Consider the following 18,456-nt stretch of genomic DNA (forward strand, 5'->3'; position numbering starts at 1 on the left):
TAAGTTTCTTATAGATGCTGGATATTAGATCTTTATCAGATGCATAGTTTGCAACAATTTTCTCCCATTCTGTAGGTTGTCTTTTACTCTGTTGACAGATTCTTTTGCTGTGCAGGAGCTCTTAAGTTTAATTAGATCCCATTTGTCAATTTTTGCTTTTGTTGCAATAGCCCCTTCGTGATGAAATCTCTGACTATTCCTGTGGCCAGAATGATATTGCCTAGGTTGTCTTCCAGGGTTTTTATAGTTTTGGGTTTTACATTTAAGTCTTTAATCCATCTCGAGTTATTTTGTATATAAAAGGGGTCCAGTTTCAATCTTCTGCACGTAGCTAGCCTGTTATCCCAGCACCATTTATTGAATAGGGAGTCCTTTCCCAATTGCTTCCTTTTGTCAGTTTTGTCAAAGATCAGATGGTTGTAGGTGTGTGGCCTTATTTATGGGCTATTTTGTTTCATTGGTCTATGTGTCTGTTTTTGTACCAGTACCCTGCTGTTTTGGTTACTGTAGCCCTGTAGTACAGATTGAAGTCAGGTAATATGATGCCTCCAACTTTGTTCTTTTTGCTTAGGTTTGCCTTGGCTATTCAGTCTCTTTTTTGGTTCCATATGAATTTTAAAATAGTTTTTTCTAGTTCTGTGAAGAATGTCATTGGCAATTTGATAGGAATAGTGTTGAATCTGCAAATTGCTTTGGCCAGTATGTCCATTTTCACGATATTGATTCTTCCTATCCACAAGCATGGAATATTTTTCCATTCGTTTGTGTCATCTCTGATTTCTTTTAGCAGCGTTTTGTAATTCTCACTCTAGAGGTCTTTCACCTCTCTGGCTGGCTATATTCTGAGGTATTTTATACTTTTTCTGGGAAGTCAGATTTAAAAGACTACATGCTGTATGAATCCACTTTTCTGAAATTCAGGAAAAGGCAGAACTGTAGGGGTGGAGAATTAACTTTTTACCAGATGTTAAGGGTCAGGGAGGGCTAATAGGAGCAGCTTGAGGGAGTTTTAGGGGGTGACAACTGTTCTGTGTCTTGATTGTGATAGTTACATGCATGTATATTTGTTAAATTCATAGAAATGTATACGAAAAGAGTGATTTTTACTAAATATAAATTTAAAAATAAACTTAAAATAACGGAATTCATTATTCTTGTCTCAGAAACAAGCCGATATGTAAACACAACAACCACTACTCTGATCCTCCATCTGTATTCTCTGTCTTATGTTATCTTGCCATACTACTCAGATGGCTCAGTTAAAAACCATGGAGTCATCCTCAACTCCCTTTTCTTCCTCACCAGATATCTGTTACATTCATTTGGCCTCTAATTTTTACTGAATCAATTTCAGAAATATTTCTAGAATCCAATTTGTCTTCTGTGTTTTCATTGTAGTAACTTGTTTAGTTCACGCCTTCAGCATCTTTCCTATCTCTCTCTCTGAACTATGTAAAAACAACCTTTTCCTTAATTTGTTTAATTCTATTCCTTAGGATCAAGTCCAAATTTCACAGCTGCATTATAGGAACCATATGTCCTCTAACCTACCTTTATAGCTTTATGTTCTGCCATGCATCCTCATTTTGGACACACTTAGTCTCTTACTGTTCTTGGTTATGCAAGGCTTCTTCAAAAACTTTGCCTTTGCATATATTCCTTCTGCTTGAAATGCTTGATTCTCCCCATTTCTCTTTCCTGCTTTTCCTTTAAAATAGGATACCCATGAAGCTTTCGGAAGTCCCTAAGGCACAATTAGTTGCCATATCTTCACTGCTCTCTCAAGACTTAAAGCATGTATTTTAGTGTACTGCTTACAATAAAATTTGCCAATTCATTAGTCTGTCTCTTCAATATCAGGGATGGCAGACAGATGCCAGCCTCTCCTTCTCTTGTGTTTACTTCATAAGCTAATTGGTCACAACATTGTCTCTGGTTGGACATGGATATGTCCTCTGAATTTAACAGAATAACATACTAGGTACTCACTATCTACTGTTAAACTGAAGTTGGCACCCTGCTTTAGGCAGATTTTGTGTGTGTGTGATGTGTAAGTCCAGAATAGGTTATAATATCAGTATTTTAATATTCCTATAAGATAATATCAAGATATCAATACTGTTACATTGTTAAAGTTTATAATTCACTTTCTAAAAGTAAAACTAGCACATATATTCAAATATGAAATATATTTGCATATATTTTATGTATTTATAAAATATGTATATAAATGTTAATGTTTTAAAATACATTTGCAATAAAACTACTTAAAAATAAAGTATACATGTATTTTAGTATTTCAAAAGAACTAATTTTACTGGAGTACTAAAAACTGATATTGTAGTCATAATTCAAGTCCTGACCCTTGTGGCCATAGCTCTTAAGGCAATGCCTTCAGTAAGTGAAAGAAGCCAGACCCCAATAAATATTTGAGATGTGCTTACTGGAGCCTAATATCATATTTCATTAAAAATAAGATACTTCAAAGCTGGTTATTTCTTGATCTAGCCAGAAACTGTAATTTAGAAGACTTTTTTTTTTAACCCAAATAATTCATGATTATTTCCTGACAGTAATTATGTTTCAGAAAGGTTAAAACACCGTGGGGGCTAGGGAGACAGGAAAGGTTGTTGCATCTTAGAATCAATAAGATAGGGTAAACTTTGTCTTTGTTTAGACCAAAATTATTTGTTTAAGATATTATTTCTAAAATATGTGGTCATTTTGCTCTAATCTTGATGTGGAATTAAGGGAATGTATTCTTTGTACATAATTTTCAGAATGGGTTTTGTTGACCTGTTAATCAGTGAGCCTGAATTTAGTTGCTAGATTAAGTGTCTCATGTTGTTTTGAGAGAGTGAGTTATCAGTGTCTGTTTTCTTTTCTCCTTCCTTTAAGATGCCATGGCTAGTCCAGGGAAAGATAACTATAGAATGAAAAGTTATAAGAATAAAGCCCTAAATCCTCAAGAGATGCGTAGACGAAGAGAAGAAGAAGGAATACAGCTTAGAAAACAAAAAAGAGAAGAACAGGTAGGTGTTTTTAGCTATTTAATTTTGTTTTTTAAAATTTTAATTATTTGCTAATTATTGGATAATTTTAAATGGAAATGTTTTAAGAAATTGAATATAGCTAAATCTATTATTTATTAGACTCCAGGCATCATAATTGCAAATTTGTGAAACAGAACTCTGTGCTACTTTAGTCACTGGGAGAAATGGATTTTCTGTTTTATTGATAAACCTGTTGTGTTAATTATATTTTTACCCTACTGCTAGGAAATTTTTCCTCTTGCATCTATTTAGATCACTTCCATTTGTCATTGTAAAATTTGCCCCTTAAAGAAACATTAATTATATATTATTTGCTGCTTTGTAGTTTTCATAATTCTTGCCCGTAAGTAAATTATTGTCATCTTCCCATGCTATTCATACTGTTCCCCCATTGTCTTATTAGCTGGATCTCTGTTTATACTTTTCATATGTGACATAAAGAATATAAAATTATTTAAGAGAGTACATCTCAACATTTTTTATTCCAAGATGTACTTAAATGTAGAAGTATTTATAAGTAAGTAAAATAATGTGGTTCTCACACATATGAATTAAAACTGATGTGTGAAAAGGACTAGCAGTGAAGAAAGTAGAAAAGGCCTATTCTCTTCTATTGTATTCTATTCTATTGTATTCTGTAAGTAGAGATGGGGTCCTGCTATGTTGCCCAGGCTGGTATTGAACTCCTCGCCTCAAGCAATATTCCTGCCTCTGTCTCTCAAAGTGCTAGGATTACAGGCATGTAATAGGCAAGGCCTATTTCAGAAATATGATAATGATTTCTCATCTCCCTATCTACAGCGTCTAACACAGTCCTTCATACATTATAGTAGGTACTAAAAAAATTGTGTTGAATAAATGATTAGAAGGAAGATTGTTTACATATTAAAGAAGAACAGGCTGGGAGCGCTGGCTCACCCCTTTAATCCCAGCACTTTGGGAGGCTGAGGCGGGCGGATCACGAGGTCAGGAGATTGAGACCATCCTGGCTAACAAGGTGAAACCCCATCTCAAAAAAATTAGACATGCGTGGTGGCTGGCGCCTGTAGTCCCAGCTACTCAGGAGGCTGAGGCAGGAGAATGGCATGAATCCGGGAGGCGGAGTTTGCAGTGAGCCGAGTTGATGCCACTGCACTCCAGCCTGGGCGACAGAGTAAGACTCCATCTCAAAAAAAAAAAAAAAAAAAAGAAGAACGATATTTATTTAGATGTCAAAAAGAATATAAGCAGATTTTGTTTTCCTCAAATTTTGATTTAGGAAATGTAGAGTTATCCCTTGGTTCCAGGATCCTCTGCAGATACCAAAATTCACTGATGCTCAGGTCCTTTATGTAAAATGGCATGGTATTTGCATATTACCTGCACACATCCTCTTGTATATTTTGAGTCATCTCCAGATTACTTATAATATCTAATACAGTGTAAATGCTGTGTAGTTGAGTTGTTATACTGTGTTGTTTTAAAATATGTATTATTGTCGGGCTCAGTGGCTTATGCCTATAATCCCAGCACTTTGGGAGGCCTAGGTGGGCGGGTCACCTGAGGTCAGGAGTTTGAGACCAGCCTGACCAACATGGTGAAACCCCGTCTCTACTAAAAATAAAAAAATTAGCCGGGCATGGTGGCGCACGCCTGTAATCCCAGCTACTCAGGAGGTTTAGGCAAGAGGATCGCTTGAACCCAGGAGGTGGAGGTTGCAGTGAGCCGAGATCGTGCCACTGCACTCTGGCCTGGAGACAGAGCGAGACTCCGTCTCAAAAAATAAAATAAAATAAAGTGAAATAAAATATGTATTATTTTTTATTTTCGTATTTTGTTGTTGTTGTTTATTTTTAAGAGATGGGGTCTTGCTATGTTGCCCAGGTTGCCCTCCAATTCCTGGGCTTGTGCAGCCCTCCCACCTCAGCTTCTCAAGTAGCTGAGACCAGAGGCACGTGCTGCCATGCTTGGCTTATTATTTTTTATTGTTATTATTATTTTTGATCTGAGGTTGGTTGAATCTGGGAATGTGGAACTCACAGATATGGAGGGCCAACTGTACCTATAAATCTCCTTTAGTGAACTCACCATGTTTCTTTCTTCTTTTTTCCTGCTTCATTTTTATCTGCTCCTGAATTAATAAGCATAGTACTGTCATTCCTAAGAATTGTTTTCTATTCCTTGTTAATCAGATATACTAAATCTGTTAATGTATCAGATGTTATCTCTCGTATGCAACAGATGTGCTTTTTAAGTTTTCTTGCAAAAATTCTTAGATACCTCATAATCCAGTGTGTAAATATGTGCTTTTTTAAGTGCTATAAAATGACCATGTGTATTCCACTTACACGCTTACTGTTGGTAAAAGATCTGAGATTGAAAGTGACGTGAAGTAGTCTGTGCAGCCAAAAGCTAGCCCAGAAATTTGACTTCTCATAAATACCTTAGATCTTCCTAGTATAATGATTGGGAAATACTCAAATATTCAGAATTTTAAGTTATAAAATTGATAGGTTTTTTTTGTCCACTCAAATGAAAACATGGAATTCTATGGCAACTTAATGTTTTATGGAAAGCTCAATGTGTAAACTGATTTCTCTTTATTACAGTTGTTCAAACGCAGAAATGTCTCTTTGCCCAGAAATGATGAATCTATGCTTGAAAGTCCTATACAGGATCCAGATATTAGTTCCACTGTACCCATTCCAGAGGTATACTTTACCAAAATATGTTTCAAATTATACCTCAATAATTTTAGCAATAGTATGTATAACAAATATTTATGCATGCAAAATTATTCATGTAAAATATGTAAATGTTAATTATATTTTTGTGTGTGTGTTTTAGGAAGAAGTTGTTACTACAGATATGGTTCAGATGATTTTTTCTAATAATGCTGATCAACAGCTAACAGCAACACAGAAATTTAGAAAGCTGCTTTCTAAAGGCAAGAATTATTTTCAGTATGCTTATTTGATATTACACGATTTTTTAGTAGAGGTTTATTTTATTGTTTTTTTTTAAATTTTAAAATACCTTTCTTTGCTAGACACAGGTGTTATATTCTCTGCAAAATATATTGTAAAGTAACATCCGTTTTTGAACATGATGTTACCAAAGTAACATATGTTGACTGTAGAAAAATCGTAAAAATATAAAAGCAGTTAAAGAGGCAAATATAAAAAGATTAATCCTGCTGCCAAGAAATAAGGTTAGAGATATATATTTTTTAATTCTTGTAGAAATATTTCTCAGACATGATTTTTTATTTTTATTTATATTTATTTATTTTTTATTTATTTTTAATTTTTTTGTTATACTTTAAGTTTTAGGGTACATGTGCACAAGCATGCAGGTTTATTACATATGTATACGTGTGCCATGTTGGTGTGCTGCACCCACTAACTCGTCATTTAACATTAGTTATATCTCCTAATGCTATCCCTCCTCCCTCCTCCCACCCCACAACAGGCCCCGGTGTGTCATGTTCCCCTTCCTGTGTCCATGTGTTCTCATTGTTCAATTCCCACCTGTGAGTGAGAACATGTGGTGTTTGGTTTTTTGTCCTTGCGATAATTTGCTGAGAATGATGGTTTACAGCTTCATCCATGTCCCTACAAAGGACATGAACTCATCATTTTTATGGCTGCATAGTATTCCATGGTGTATATGTGCCACATTTTCTTAATCCAGTCTATCATTGTTGGACATTTGGGTTGGCTCCAAGTCTTTGCTATTGTGAATAGTGCCGCAATAAAGATACGTGTGCATGTGTCTTTATAGCAGCATGATTTATAATCCTTTGGGTATATACCCAGTAATAGGATGGCTGGGTCAAATGGTATTTCTAGTTCTAGATCCCTGAGGAATCGCCACACTGACTTCCACAATGGTTGAACTAGTTTACAGTCCCACCAACAGTGTAAAAGTGTTCCTATTTCTCCACATCCTCTCCAGCACCTGTTGTTTCCTGACTTTTTAATGATTGCCATTCTAACTGGTGTGAGATGGTATCTCATTGTGGTTTTGATTTGCATTTCTCTGATGATCAGTGATGATGAGCATTTTTTCATGTGTCTTTTGGCTGCATGAATGTCTTATTTTGGGAAGTGTCTGTTCATATCCTTTGCCCACTTTTTGATGGGGTTGTTTGTTTTTTTCTTGTAAATTTGTTTGAGTTCTTTGTAGATTCTGGATATTAGTCCTTTGTCAGATGAGTAGATTGCAAAAATTTTCTCCCATTTTGTAGGTTGCCTGTTCACTCTGATGGTCGTTTCTTTTGCTGTGCAGAAGCTCTTTAGTTTAATTAGATCCCATTTGTCAATTTTGTCTTTTGTTGCCATTGCTTTTGGTGTTTTAGACATGAAGTCCTTGCCCATGCCTATGTCCTGAATGGTATTGCCTAGGTTTTCTTCTAGGGTTTTTATGGTTTTAGATCTAACATGTAAATCTTTAATCCATCTTGAATTAGTTTTTGTATAAGGTGTAAGGAAGGGATCCAGTTTCAGCTTTCTACATATGGCTAGCCAGTTTTCCCAGCACCATTTATTAAATAGGGAATCCTTTCTCCATTTCTTGTTTTTGTCAGGTTTGTCAAAGATCAGATAGTTGTAGATATGTGGCATTATTTCTGAGGGCTCTGTTCTGTTCCATTGGTCTCTATCTCTGTTTTGGTACCAGTACCATGCTGTTTTAGTTACTGTAACCTTGTGGTATAGTTTGAAATCAGGTAGCATGATGCCTCCAGTTTTGTTCTTTTTGCTTAGGATTATCTTGGCACTGCAGGCTCTTTTTTGGTTCCATATGAACTTTAAAGTAGTTTTTTTCCAATTCTGTGAAGAAAGTCATTAATAGCTTGATGGGGATGGCATTGAATCTAAAAAATATCTTGGGCAGTATGGCCATTTTCATGATATTGATTCTTCCTACCCATAAGCATGGAATGTTCTTCCATTTGTTTGTATCCTCTTTTATTTCATTGAGCAGTGGTTTGTAGTTCTCCTTGAAGAGGTCCTTCATGTCCCTTGTAAGTTGGATTCCTAGGTATTTTATTCTCTTTGAAGCAATTGTGAATGGGAGTTCACTCATGATTTGGCTCTCTGTTTGTCTGTTATTGGTGTATAAGAATGCTTGTGATTTTTGCACATTGATTTTGTATCCTGAGAGTTTGCTGAATTTGCTTATCAGCTTAAGGAGATTTTGGGCTGAGACGATGGGGTTTTCTAGATATACAATCAGACATGATTTTTTAAATGGTATCATAACATAGAGTATGAGCATAAAATAATGTAATCAGGCATTTAAATCACAAAATAATGTAATCAGGCATTTAAATTTTTCTCAATTTTAGATTACCATAAAAATGCTACAATAATTGTTAAGCAATATAAATTTCCTTAATATATATTCATAAAAGTGAAGTAGGGGGTCAAAGGGAATACACTGTATTAATTTATACTCCCATCTTCAGTTTGTACAAGCATTCATTTTACTATTTTTACCAACATTCACAATTCTCTTTTTCTTTTTTTTTGAGACAACATCTCACTCCCGTCACCCAGACTGGAGTGCAATAGCAGAATCACAGCTCACTATAGCCTCTGCTTTCCAGGCTCAGGTGATTCTCCTACTTCAGCTTCCTGAGTAGCTAGGACGACAGGCATGCATCACCACGCCCAGCTAATTTTTAGTAGAGTCAGGGTTTTGTCATATTGCCCAGGCTGGTCTCAAACTCTCCTCCCACCTTTGCCTGCCAAAGTTCTGTGATTACAGGTGTGAGCCACCATGCTTGGCCTCGCAGTTATCTTTAAGAAAAAAATAAATGCTTACATAATAGTAATTCATTATTTGGCTTTTTTTTTGTAATTAGGTTGAATATTTTGCCTTATATATTGGTTCTTTATAGTACATAATTGTCTATTTGTGTTATTTGACCAATTTTATATTGAGTTAATAAGAATTCATTTAAATAAAAATTTAAATCTTTGTCTTGTGTTTCATACGTGGAATTTATTGAACTCGTAATTCTAATTTTATGGGATTGTATATATGAATGGGTAAGGTTTTGAAAATGCCCTTAGCTCAACTGCCTTATTGTCCTAAGGGAGACAGAGTTTAGTGACACATGAAGAATGAAAGTAATCTTGTGATCAGGTCAGCATAGATTACAAGGCTTTCACTTTTGCTTTCTTACTGTAATTTATATTCATAAATACATTTAACTTTCATTTTCTGTTCCTCACATACCTTAGCAATGTCAAGAAACCTTTTTGCAATCAAGAATGGCTTCTTTCTTCCTCACAATACTTCACAGTTTTGGTTTTTATAATTGGGATTATTTTCTGAGTCAGATTAATATTTTTAAATTGTTTTTTAAGTATATTCCTTAAAGATTTTATTTTGACATACATGTCATACTGATAACAGAATTTCTTTAGATTTAAGAGTTTTAGAGTTTGCCACCAGTGTTTTTGTACCATTTCCTCATTATTGAATTCTTTATCTTGATTCATTTTTTATTAGAGCATTGCTTGAAGAATTTTCTACCCCTTTCTTACCCCCATTCTAGGAAAATTGCATTGGTACAATTTTTTTAAGCCTTTATATATCTAAATACTATATTTCTGATATCTTTGAGCAAGTTGTCTGGGTATCGAATTCTTTGATCAGAAGATTTTGTCCTCATTTACTCTAATTCCTCAAGGTATTCTGTTTCCGTTAAACTGTACTATCTTTCACAGAGACAATTGTGTTCTCTGTTTCTTCTTTGTAATGGAATTATGCTTGCCCAGTTGGACATACAGCAAGGAGTTAATAGTTGTTTTCTTTCACTGATTGATGTGAGTTCCTGCCACATCTATCAGGCCTAGAAAAATAATAGATTTACTGTATTTTTATTTGATCTGTCAAAGTAGGAAATATGGGAAAGCAAGCATCTAGAGGCCAGAACTGGAAGCAGAAACAACAGGAAACTTTGCCTCTTTTGCAGGCATTTCTTTATTGTAATTAGTGTTCTTACTGTTGACACTAGGAAGATATGAATATGCCCTGGGTACTGCACAGCCTATCTTAGCTCCAGCTTTTACTCCTCTGACTTAAGTCTGCGACGGTGACCTTTTGTTACATCTTCTATTTATTTCCTTTTCGTGGCCACTCTTGTGGATGTAAATCACAAACCATCCTTTTCTTCAATCCCAGTTTTGTAGAAAGTTCTCCAAAGCTTTTTTCTTTTGCCTGACTCTTGCTTAGTTTTCAGTGCTGAAGGAGATATTCCCCCTATACTACTTATTGCCATAATGACTAAAAGTCTTCTCGGTAGCAGTTTATCACCATTATAAGATTATGTAGACTATCATCCTGTCAATATAATACTAATAGTAGTTCATGATACCTGTTAGATAAGCTGACAATCCAAGTGCACTTTAATTGCTTTCTTTTAGATGAAGATAAATATAAATGTGTTGCTTTTAATTCACCGGGAAGAAACTATATTTGGGTTCTTATATGTGTGTGTGGGGGGGTATATATCATATCATATCTATATTTACTTTAATATATATAGCTGACATTCTCAATGCCCACCTCGCCCTACCTACCAACCACAAAACCCTATATTTTCTTCCTTCTCTCTCATCTCTTTCATAAAGAGCAAGACAAAATTTCTGTCCATTAAATTTAAAACAAAATAGGATAATATATTTATGATTTGCTTTGGAAATAAAGGAAAAACAAGAAAGTGAAGGTGATAATTGCAACCCTATAATTTTGTTTTGATTTTTTTAAGATGGAAGGTAAAATGATTAAGAATACTTACTGTTTTATCCTGTTGATGTTTTATAACAGTATAAGTTAGGGTCTGGAATTCAGTTTTCCATCTTGAAGAATTGGGGCTTTTCATTTAGAACACCCAAACAAAACTTGATGGGTATAACTTTACTAACTTTGCAGAAATTTTCTAAATTTTGTCCAAGTTAGAAGAATAGCAAATTTGTAGAAAAATGAAAAGGAAGAAGGAAGTCTGTTTCTAAGTAAATCTTTCTTAACAATTGAGAACAAGGTTTCTAGGATTTGAGCTGACTTAAAACTTAATGAAAACATTTTTCTATATCAAAAAGAATGATTTGTACAGGTGTTTTATGTCCACCATTTGCTTATTCATCCTACTCATTAAACACAGTATGTTAACATTAATGTGTGAGTTCTTTGTGATCAGTAACACAGTCAAATAGAGGAAGTAAGAAGAAAAGGAAGAATCAGAAGTGGAAATGAGTATTCTCTTTTTCATGACTACATGAATAGATAACATAGTAATATACAATTTAGGTGGTGGATGCAGGGCAAGGGAAGGAATAACCATGATGATATAATGAGTTTGATTTTGGGTATGCTGCATTTTGAAAGAAGTGTGAAAATACATTTTAAAAGGTGTGAAAATAAAAATACATCTTATAGTCACTTAGGAATATGGTCTGAAATCTAGGAAAGGAGAATTCGGTTAAGGTTGTAAGGTCTGTGAATTATCACAAATAGTAATAATATCTGGTACTTGCATTAACAAAAATAGGTACATTTTCTAAGATGAGAATAAACAGGAATAAGACTATCCCAAAAGAACACCAATAGGGAAGTTACTGAAGAACCGTAGAGGGTACGTTTTGCTGAAGCCAAGGTAGAGGAAAGAGTTCTTTATACTTAGATGACCAGTACCTGAAATGTCTTTGTCTGGATTTTATATAAGCTTCCTAGATATTTTATGGTTCTCAAAAGCTGTCTGCATTTCATGAAAATTTATCAATAATTGTAGACAGTCCATTAACATTTCTGTAAAAAATAATTCACGGACAAAAAAGAATCTTGTTTGACAGACATTAGGTAAATTGTGGTTGATAATGAAGGAGATATGCTTAGAAATTGAGGGTAGTACTATAAAGAATTAGTGGAAACTTAATTCCTCAGTTGGTATTTTGAGTTTTAGACAGAAATAATCAGTGTTTTAAAGGTGTGCTCAATAGCCTTCGATTTATGAAATTTAAATGTTTATGTAGGAAATATTTTTAAAATTTCTTGCAGTGAATGAGAAAGTGGAATTTGCAAAATGTACAAAAAACATTGTAATCTGGAGAAAATTTGACTTCAAATACATCTAGCTAAGGGTTTTAATCTTGGGTCAGGGAAACCTAGGAAAGAGTTATTTTATGTGCCCTGTTAATGGACACAGGGACTAGATTGTTTTCTTTTTGTGTCTTTGTAATAACTTAAGTCTTTTTAAATTTTTAGAACCTAATCCACCAATAGATCAAGTTATACAGAAACCAGGAGTTGTACAGAGATTTGTGAAATTTCTTGAAAGAAATGAAAATTGCACTTTACAAGTGAGTCTAAAGTTTTCTTTCTTAATTTTTCTCTAGAAATGACATGTTAAAGTTTCTAGTGAAAGCAACTTCTGCAGTATTGACTATTGTAAGCATTAAGTGAATACTTGGTAATTAAAGGAAAAGGTAGTGCTCCCTATCTTGTCTTGGACACGGTTTCAGTGCTAGTTTTTTTCTAGGAATTGTTATTTTATTGAGCAATTTTGGAAAAAGTATATAAAATCATTACTAATGTTAATAAACAATTTATAGTTGCTAACCTTTAGTAACTTTTTTGTTTTAGAAAACTTCAGACTAAAATGTTGTTAAATTTATTTTGATTCTTAGCTAGCCAGGGTTCTAACTTTTACCTTTTAAAACACTGTTAGCTGACTGATTAGTTCTTTTTTTCAAAACAGAATAAATTATTATTTAGTATTATCTAGTAGAAATGTGACCAGAGTTAAGTTTGTCATAAAGAACATTGGTTCTCAACCATGATATAGTTACAATTTTAAGATGTCTTCCAAATAATTTGCTACTAATGGAAATTTACTGAAGTTTGTGAATATTTTAATGTTAAAAAAAGATTGGTTTTCCCTACATTCATTGCTATGCATATTCTTAAGTCAGAGTACAGGTTGGAATTTTATCTATGTATCAGGAATTGCACAAGACATACACCTAACTTATAAATGCTATTGTCAATAATGGAGGACTGTTACTTGTTACTTGTTGAATTTATAACTTAAGAGTAGTGGTCTACTTAGCTGAATAATTTGAGAAAGATCCTCACGTTTTAGGTGTAAGTAAAGGAATGTATTGCATGTGTGAATGTGAAAAATTGTTGAGAATGTTTACAATAAGGGTCTCTAAGAGGCTACTTTAGTCATGTTACAGTTTTATTGTCAATTATTTTGAACTAGAGATCATGAAATCTGGTTCCATTCCTTTATATAAGCCCTAAGTCCAGACTAAAACCCAGACCTCTTAATACCTATTATTTGGCTTTTTAATTCCAATTGAATGAAAGAAGAAATGATTGAATGTGAATAAATAAAATTATTGAGAGCTAGTTTGAGCAAAGCATCATGTAAGATATTGTAGTTCCAAAATTCAGATGTTGTCCTGTCTAGAGAAATTCCTCACTTTCTCCTGAGAAAGACAGACATAAAAAAGATCTGTGGTAACATTGTATCCTTAGTGCTCTAACAGAGCTATAAACAAAGTACTCTGGGGACACAGAACATAGCAACTTACTCTGTTTAGGGGAAGTTTAAGTTTAAGACTTCACAAAGGTAGTGTTGCAGGACTAGTCTTGAGGATGAAGGAGCGTTTGGCAGACTGAAAAGAGGAAAATTAATGCTAGGTTTAGAGGATAGCGTGTGTAGACAGCACAGTGTGGGAAGATTTGCTGGGCGTGGTGACTCACACCTGTAATCCCAGCACTTTGGGAAGCTGAAGAGGGAGGACCTCTTGAACCCAGGAGTTTGAGACCAGCCTGGGAAAATAGTGAGACCTCATCTCTACAAAAAAAATAAAAATTAGCTGAGTGTGGTGGCATGCACCTGTAGTCTCATCTACTTGGGAGGCTGAAGTGAGAGTATAACTTGAGCCCAGACGTTTGAGGTTATAGTGAGCCGTGATCGCACCACTGCACTCCAGCCTGGGCCCTGTCTCTAAACAAACAAACAAACAAACAAACACACACACACACACTGAGAAGTTGAGCATTTATTAATCACTGTAATTAAAAACTATAGAAATTCAACAGTATGGTCTTGGGACAGCTACATGTTGTGCCATGTTACTCAAGTGCTTGTGAAATATGTTAGTTAATATGATTGGTCCATCTAACAGGCCTTAAATTGGGGGCCTACAAACAAGTTTTGTTGGCCTGAACATGTTTTAAAGCGTGAATTAGATATTACATGTTAAAAAATTGGGGGATTTCAAATGAATATCCAGGTTTTTGGCTCCTTTTAACAAATCAGAGGTGTTGGCACTGTTGTCAGATAGTTAAAAATGAAAGGAGGTTGAATAGGCATTCTGTCTCTATTTTCTTTTTTCAACTGGAAAGTTTACCTTTTTTTTAAAATTGTAGCCACACACTCTAGGTTTTCACAGTTGTCACTTGCTTATCACTCGTTTTATGTTTAATTGGTTGCTGGCAGGCTTCTGACTTTACCAGTCTTCACTAAGGCTTTCTTCTAGGGATACTAGCGACAAGTTTGTAGAGTAACCTTTCAGTTGTCCACTAGCTTATTTCATTATCTACAATTGGTTAGAACTATGGTCTCCATTATTTTTAAATATAAATTCCCTTTAAAATTTTTCTTAGTCCTACACGTAAAAGTAACTGTACTTTTTAGTATTTCAGTAATGCTTTTGGGTACATTTTTTGTTACTTATAATGACGTGTACGTTTACGTGAAAAGTTATTTATGTGAAATATTAAAAAATTTTTTTTCATGGTTAATTTTATATGTCAAATATGTGAAATATTTTTTAAACTATATTCACTGCTTAGTTTGCCTGTGGATTTGTAGGTTGCTTTCAATAATTCACTAGTTCATTGTTTTGGAGCCATGGTTGAATTTTCTCAGTTGCTTTTATTTTAAATCCATAATGTATATGTATATTCAAATTTTAATTGAGTTGATATGATAACTTCTCAGAGACTCTGCAGCTTAAAAAAAATACCAGAAGTCCCAGCACTGGCTCTGTTAATAATGAAAGCTTTATGTTGAACAAATACCTAATCTCTCAACTTCTAATTTTTTTGTTTTCTTAAATAGTAGGTTGAGGTTACATGATCTGTAGAGAAATAAGTACCTCTTATGATTCTAAGTGCCCTAAATATACTGTTGTTATAAGTAGTGTCTCTTATTTATTTTTAAACTGCTTGCTTTAGAATGCTTGCCTCTGTAATAATAAACAGGAGTTTTATGCATTATAAATTCAAAGGTTTATATATTGTTGATTTTGTATATTTTCATTATATTTTTCTCAGTTCTTATTTTTCCATATTAAAGAATACTTTTCTGTAATCAGTGATCTTTGATGACAATTCCTTTTTTTTCTATAAGTTTTTATCCTTAAATCTGACTTCACAATGAATCTTAATATAAGTCAGTCTTTCACACTTGTCCTGGCAGGTCTTTACTCCCTCTCTTTCCTTCTTTGCCTTTCTGACAATTCTTTGGTTCTTTCATTTATTTTACCTTTTTTTTCTTCTTAGTTTGAAGCTGCATGGGCATTAACAAATATAGCATCTGGAACTTTTCTGCATACCAAGGTAGTGATTGAAACTGGGGCTGTTCCGATTTTTATCAAACTTCTTAATTCTGAACATGAAGATGTTCAGGAACAGGTACGTCTCTAATTTGTATTGTTATATGTACTAGAAATCAGTTTTCTCTTGAAAGTACCATTTGTAATTACGATGTGTAATTCATTTTTGTTTCTAATTGCTGTATATTGCATTAAATTATAGTAGTGTTTTGGTGTTAAGTTAGAAGGGAGGAAGAATGAACAGTTCCAGACATAATCCTGGGTTCTCCGTGAGTGTGATCACAGCTAGCATAGGAATTACTATTCCTGTTTATAAAAGTGCATACTGAGGCTGGGCATGGTGGCTCATGCCTGTATTCTCAGCACTTGGGAAAGCTGAGGTGAGCAGATCACTTGAGGCCAGGAGTTTGAGACCAGCCTGGCCAACATGGCAAAATCCCAGCTCTGCTAAAAATACAAAAATTAGCCAGGCGTGGTGCCACAGCTCCTCAAGAAGCTGAGGCACAAGAATTCCTTGAGCCTGGGAGGCAGAGGTTGCAGAGAGCCGAGATCATGCCACTGCACTCCAGCCTGGGCGACAGAGCGAGATTTGTTTCAAAAAAAAAGTGTATACTGAGACTCAAAAGTTAGTAACTTACCTAAAGTCACAACGAATGGCAGAGCCGGGTTTTAAAGCTAAACTGGTTTGACTTCTTGTTCTCTGCATATATGTAGATTATTTTGTTGTTTGTTTTAAGAATATCACATTACTTTGAATAGAACCATTTTTTAATAAACTTAATGAATAAAGTTTTGTTGTAAGAGGTAAAATTTAATTACATATAATTGTACCATCTAAATAAAATCAAGTCATTTAACATTTTTTTGCATCATTTTTATGTACATAAATCTGTTGTTTTGTCTCCCATTTTATTCATCATTTCATTTTATATATATTTTTTCAGTTAACACTAATATTGGGAGCCTTTTTTTATGGCAGTAATTATTCTTCCATGGAAATTTTACTGGTTACTCAATATCTGCTCAGATATGTACCATAATTTGCCATCTGTTCCTCAATTGTTGTACATTTGGATTATTTCTAGCTTATTGGTGGTGTTATTAATATTGTGATGAATATCATTATATGTCATCACTCTTTATGTACCTTTTGATTATTTTACTAGGAAAAATGACTACCCCGTCAAAAGATAAATTTTTTTTTTTTTTGAGATGAAGTCTTGCTCTCGTCCCCCACGCTGGAGTGCAATGGCGCGATCTCGGCTCACTGCAACCTCCACTTTCCAGGTTCAAGCCATTCTCCTGCCTCAGCCTTCCGAGTAGCTGGGATTACAGGCGCCTGCCACCACGCCCGGCTAGTTTTTGTATTTCTAATAGAGATGGTGTTTCACCATGTTGGCCAGGCTGGTTTCGAACTCCTGACTTCAGGTGATCTGCCCGCCTAGGCCTCCCAAAGTGCTGGGATTACAGGTGTGAGCCACCGCGCCCGGTCAAAAGATAAATTTTTTAAAGCTCTTACTATGTATTTCAAAGTCAGACTCCAAGAATATTATACCAATTAAGATCTCCACCAACAGAATATTATATTCCACAAGGTAGAAAATATCTTTAGTTTAAAGGTTTTTCTTAAAAACAAACAAAAAAATCTTAGGTCTAGAGTAGATGTTAAAAATACTAACTTATGTTTTAAACATTAAAATAAAACTTTCCCAATTGAAAAGTAAAATGTCTACTTTTGTACCAACATGAAAAGTTTATGGTGAGAATAAAATAAAATGATAATTTGCATTTGCATAATTTCTTACCTAATTGAAATTTAATAAATGAATATGTGTTCTGAGAAATACATTTTCATCATTGTGCAAATTCCATGGAGTCTATTTACACAAACCTGGATGGTTTATAGTATGGCCTTTTGCATCCAGTCTACAAACCTATACAGCATGTTACTGTACTAAATGCTGTAGGCAATTTTTTTTTTTTTTTTGAGACAGAGTCTTGCTGTGTCACTCAGGCTGCAGTGCAGTGACATGATCTCAGCTCACTGCAACCACCACCTCCTGGGTTTCAAGCAGTTCTTATGCTTCAGCCTCCTGAATAGCTGGGATTACAGGCACCTGCAATCACACCCAGCTAGTTTTTGTATTTTTAGTAGGAATGGGGTTTCACCATGTTGGCCAGGCTGCTCGCAAACTCCTGACCTCAAGTGATCTGCCCACCTCACCTCCCAAAGTGCTGGAATTACAGGCATGAGCCACTGCACCCGACCTACTATAGACAATTGTATATACAGTGGTAAGTATTTGTGTATCTACACATGCAAAAGGTACAGTAAAGATAATGGTGTTATAATATTATGAGACTACCATCTTATGTGCAGTCTGTCATTGACTAAAATGTTATGCAGTGCATGATTATAATTGGAAAATTTGCTAAATAGATGTATTTTGTCTCTCCATGTAAATTCATAGTAAACTATGCTCTTTGTTGAACAGTATAGATATTTCACTAATATGCAAGGAAAACTTTTTTTTTGGAGACAGGGTTTCACTCTGTTGCCCAAGGTGGAGCAAGGCTCATTGCAACCTCTGCCTCCTGGGCTCAAGTGATCCTGCCACCTTAGCCTCCTAAGTAGCTGAGATGACAGGTGCGTGCCACCACACCCAGCTAATTTTTGTCATTTTTCAGTAGAGACAGAGTTTTACCATGTTGCCCAGGCTGGTTTTGAACTCCTAGACTCAAGCGATCTGTCCACCTCAGCTTGCCAAAGTGCTGGGATT

At 34.7% G+C, this 18,456-nt stretch overlaps 1 protein-coding gene across 6 annotated transcripts in view; it reads left to right on the top strand.

The window, feature by feature from the left end:
- KPNA5 (karyopherin subunit alpha 5) overlaps positions 1-18,456 on the top strand; it is a 64,141-nt gene that overhangs the window by 8,701 nt on the left and 36,984 nt on the right. For all 6 annotated transcript variants that reach the window (XM_034962751.4, XM_063604997.1, XM_034962746.4 and 3 more), the window contains 5 exons: positions 2,899-3,032; positions 5,642-5,743; positions 5,880-5,979; positions 12,309-12,403; positions 15,624-15,755. In XM_034962751.4, coding sequence (XP_034818642.1) covers positions 2,899-3,032; positions 5,642-5,743; positions 5,880-5,979; positions 12,309-12,403; positions 15,624-15,755 — 563 coding nt within the window. The remainder of the gene's footprint in view (positions 1-2,898; positions 3,033-5,641; positions 5,744-5,879; positions 5,980-12,308; positions 12,404-15,623; positions 15,756-18,456) is intronic.

This window comes from Pan paniscus, chromosome 5 (genome assembly GCF_029289425.2).
Source record: "Pan paniscus chromosome 5, NHGRI_mPanPan1-v2.0_pri, whole genome shotgun sequence".
Taxonomy (NCBI): domain Eukaryota; kingdom Metazoa; phylum Chordata; class Mammalia; order Primates; family Hominidae; genus Pan; species Pan paniscus.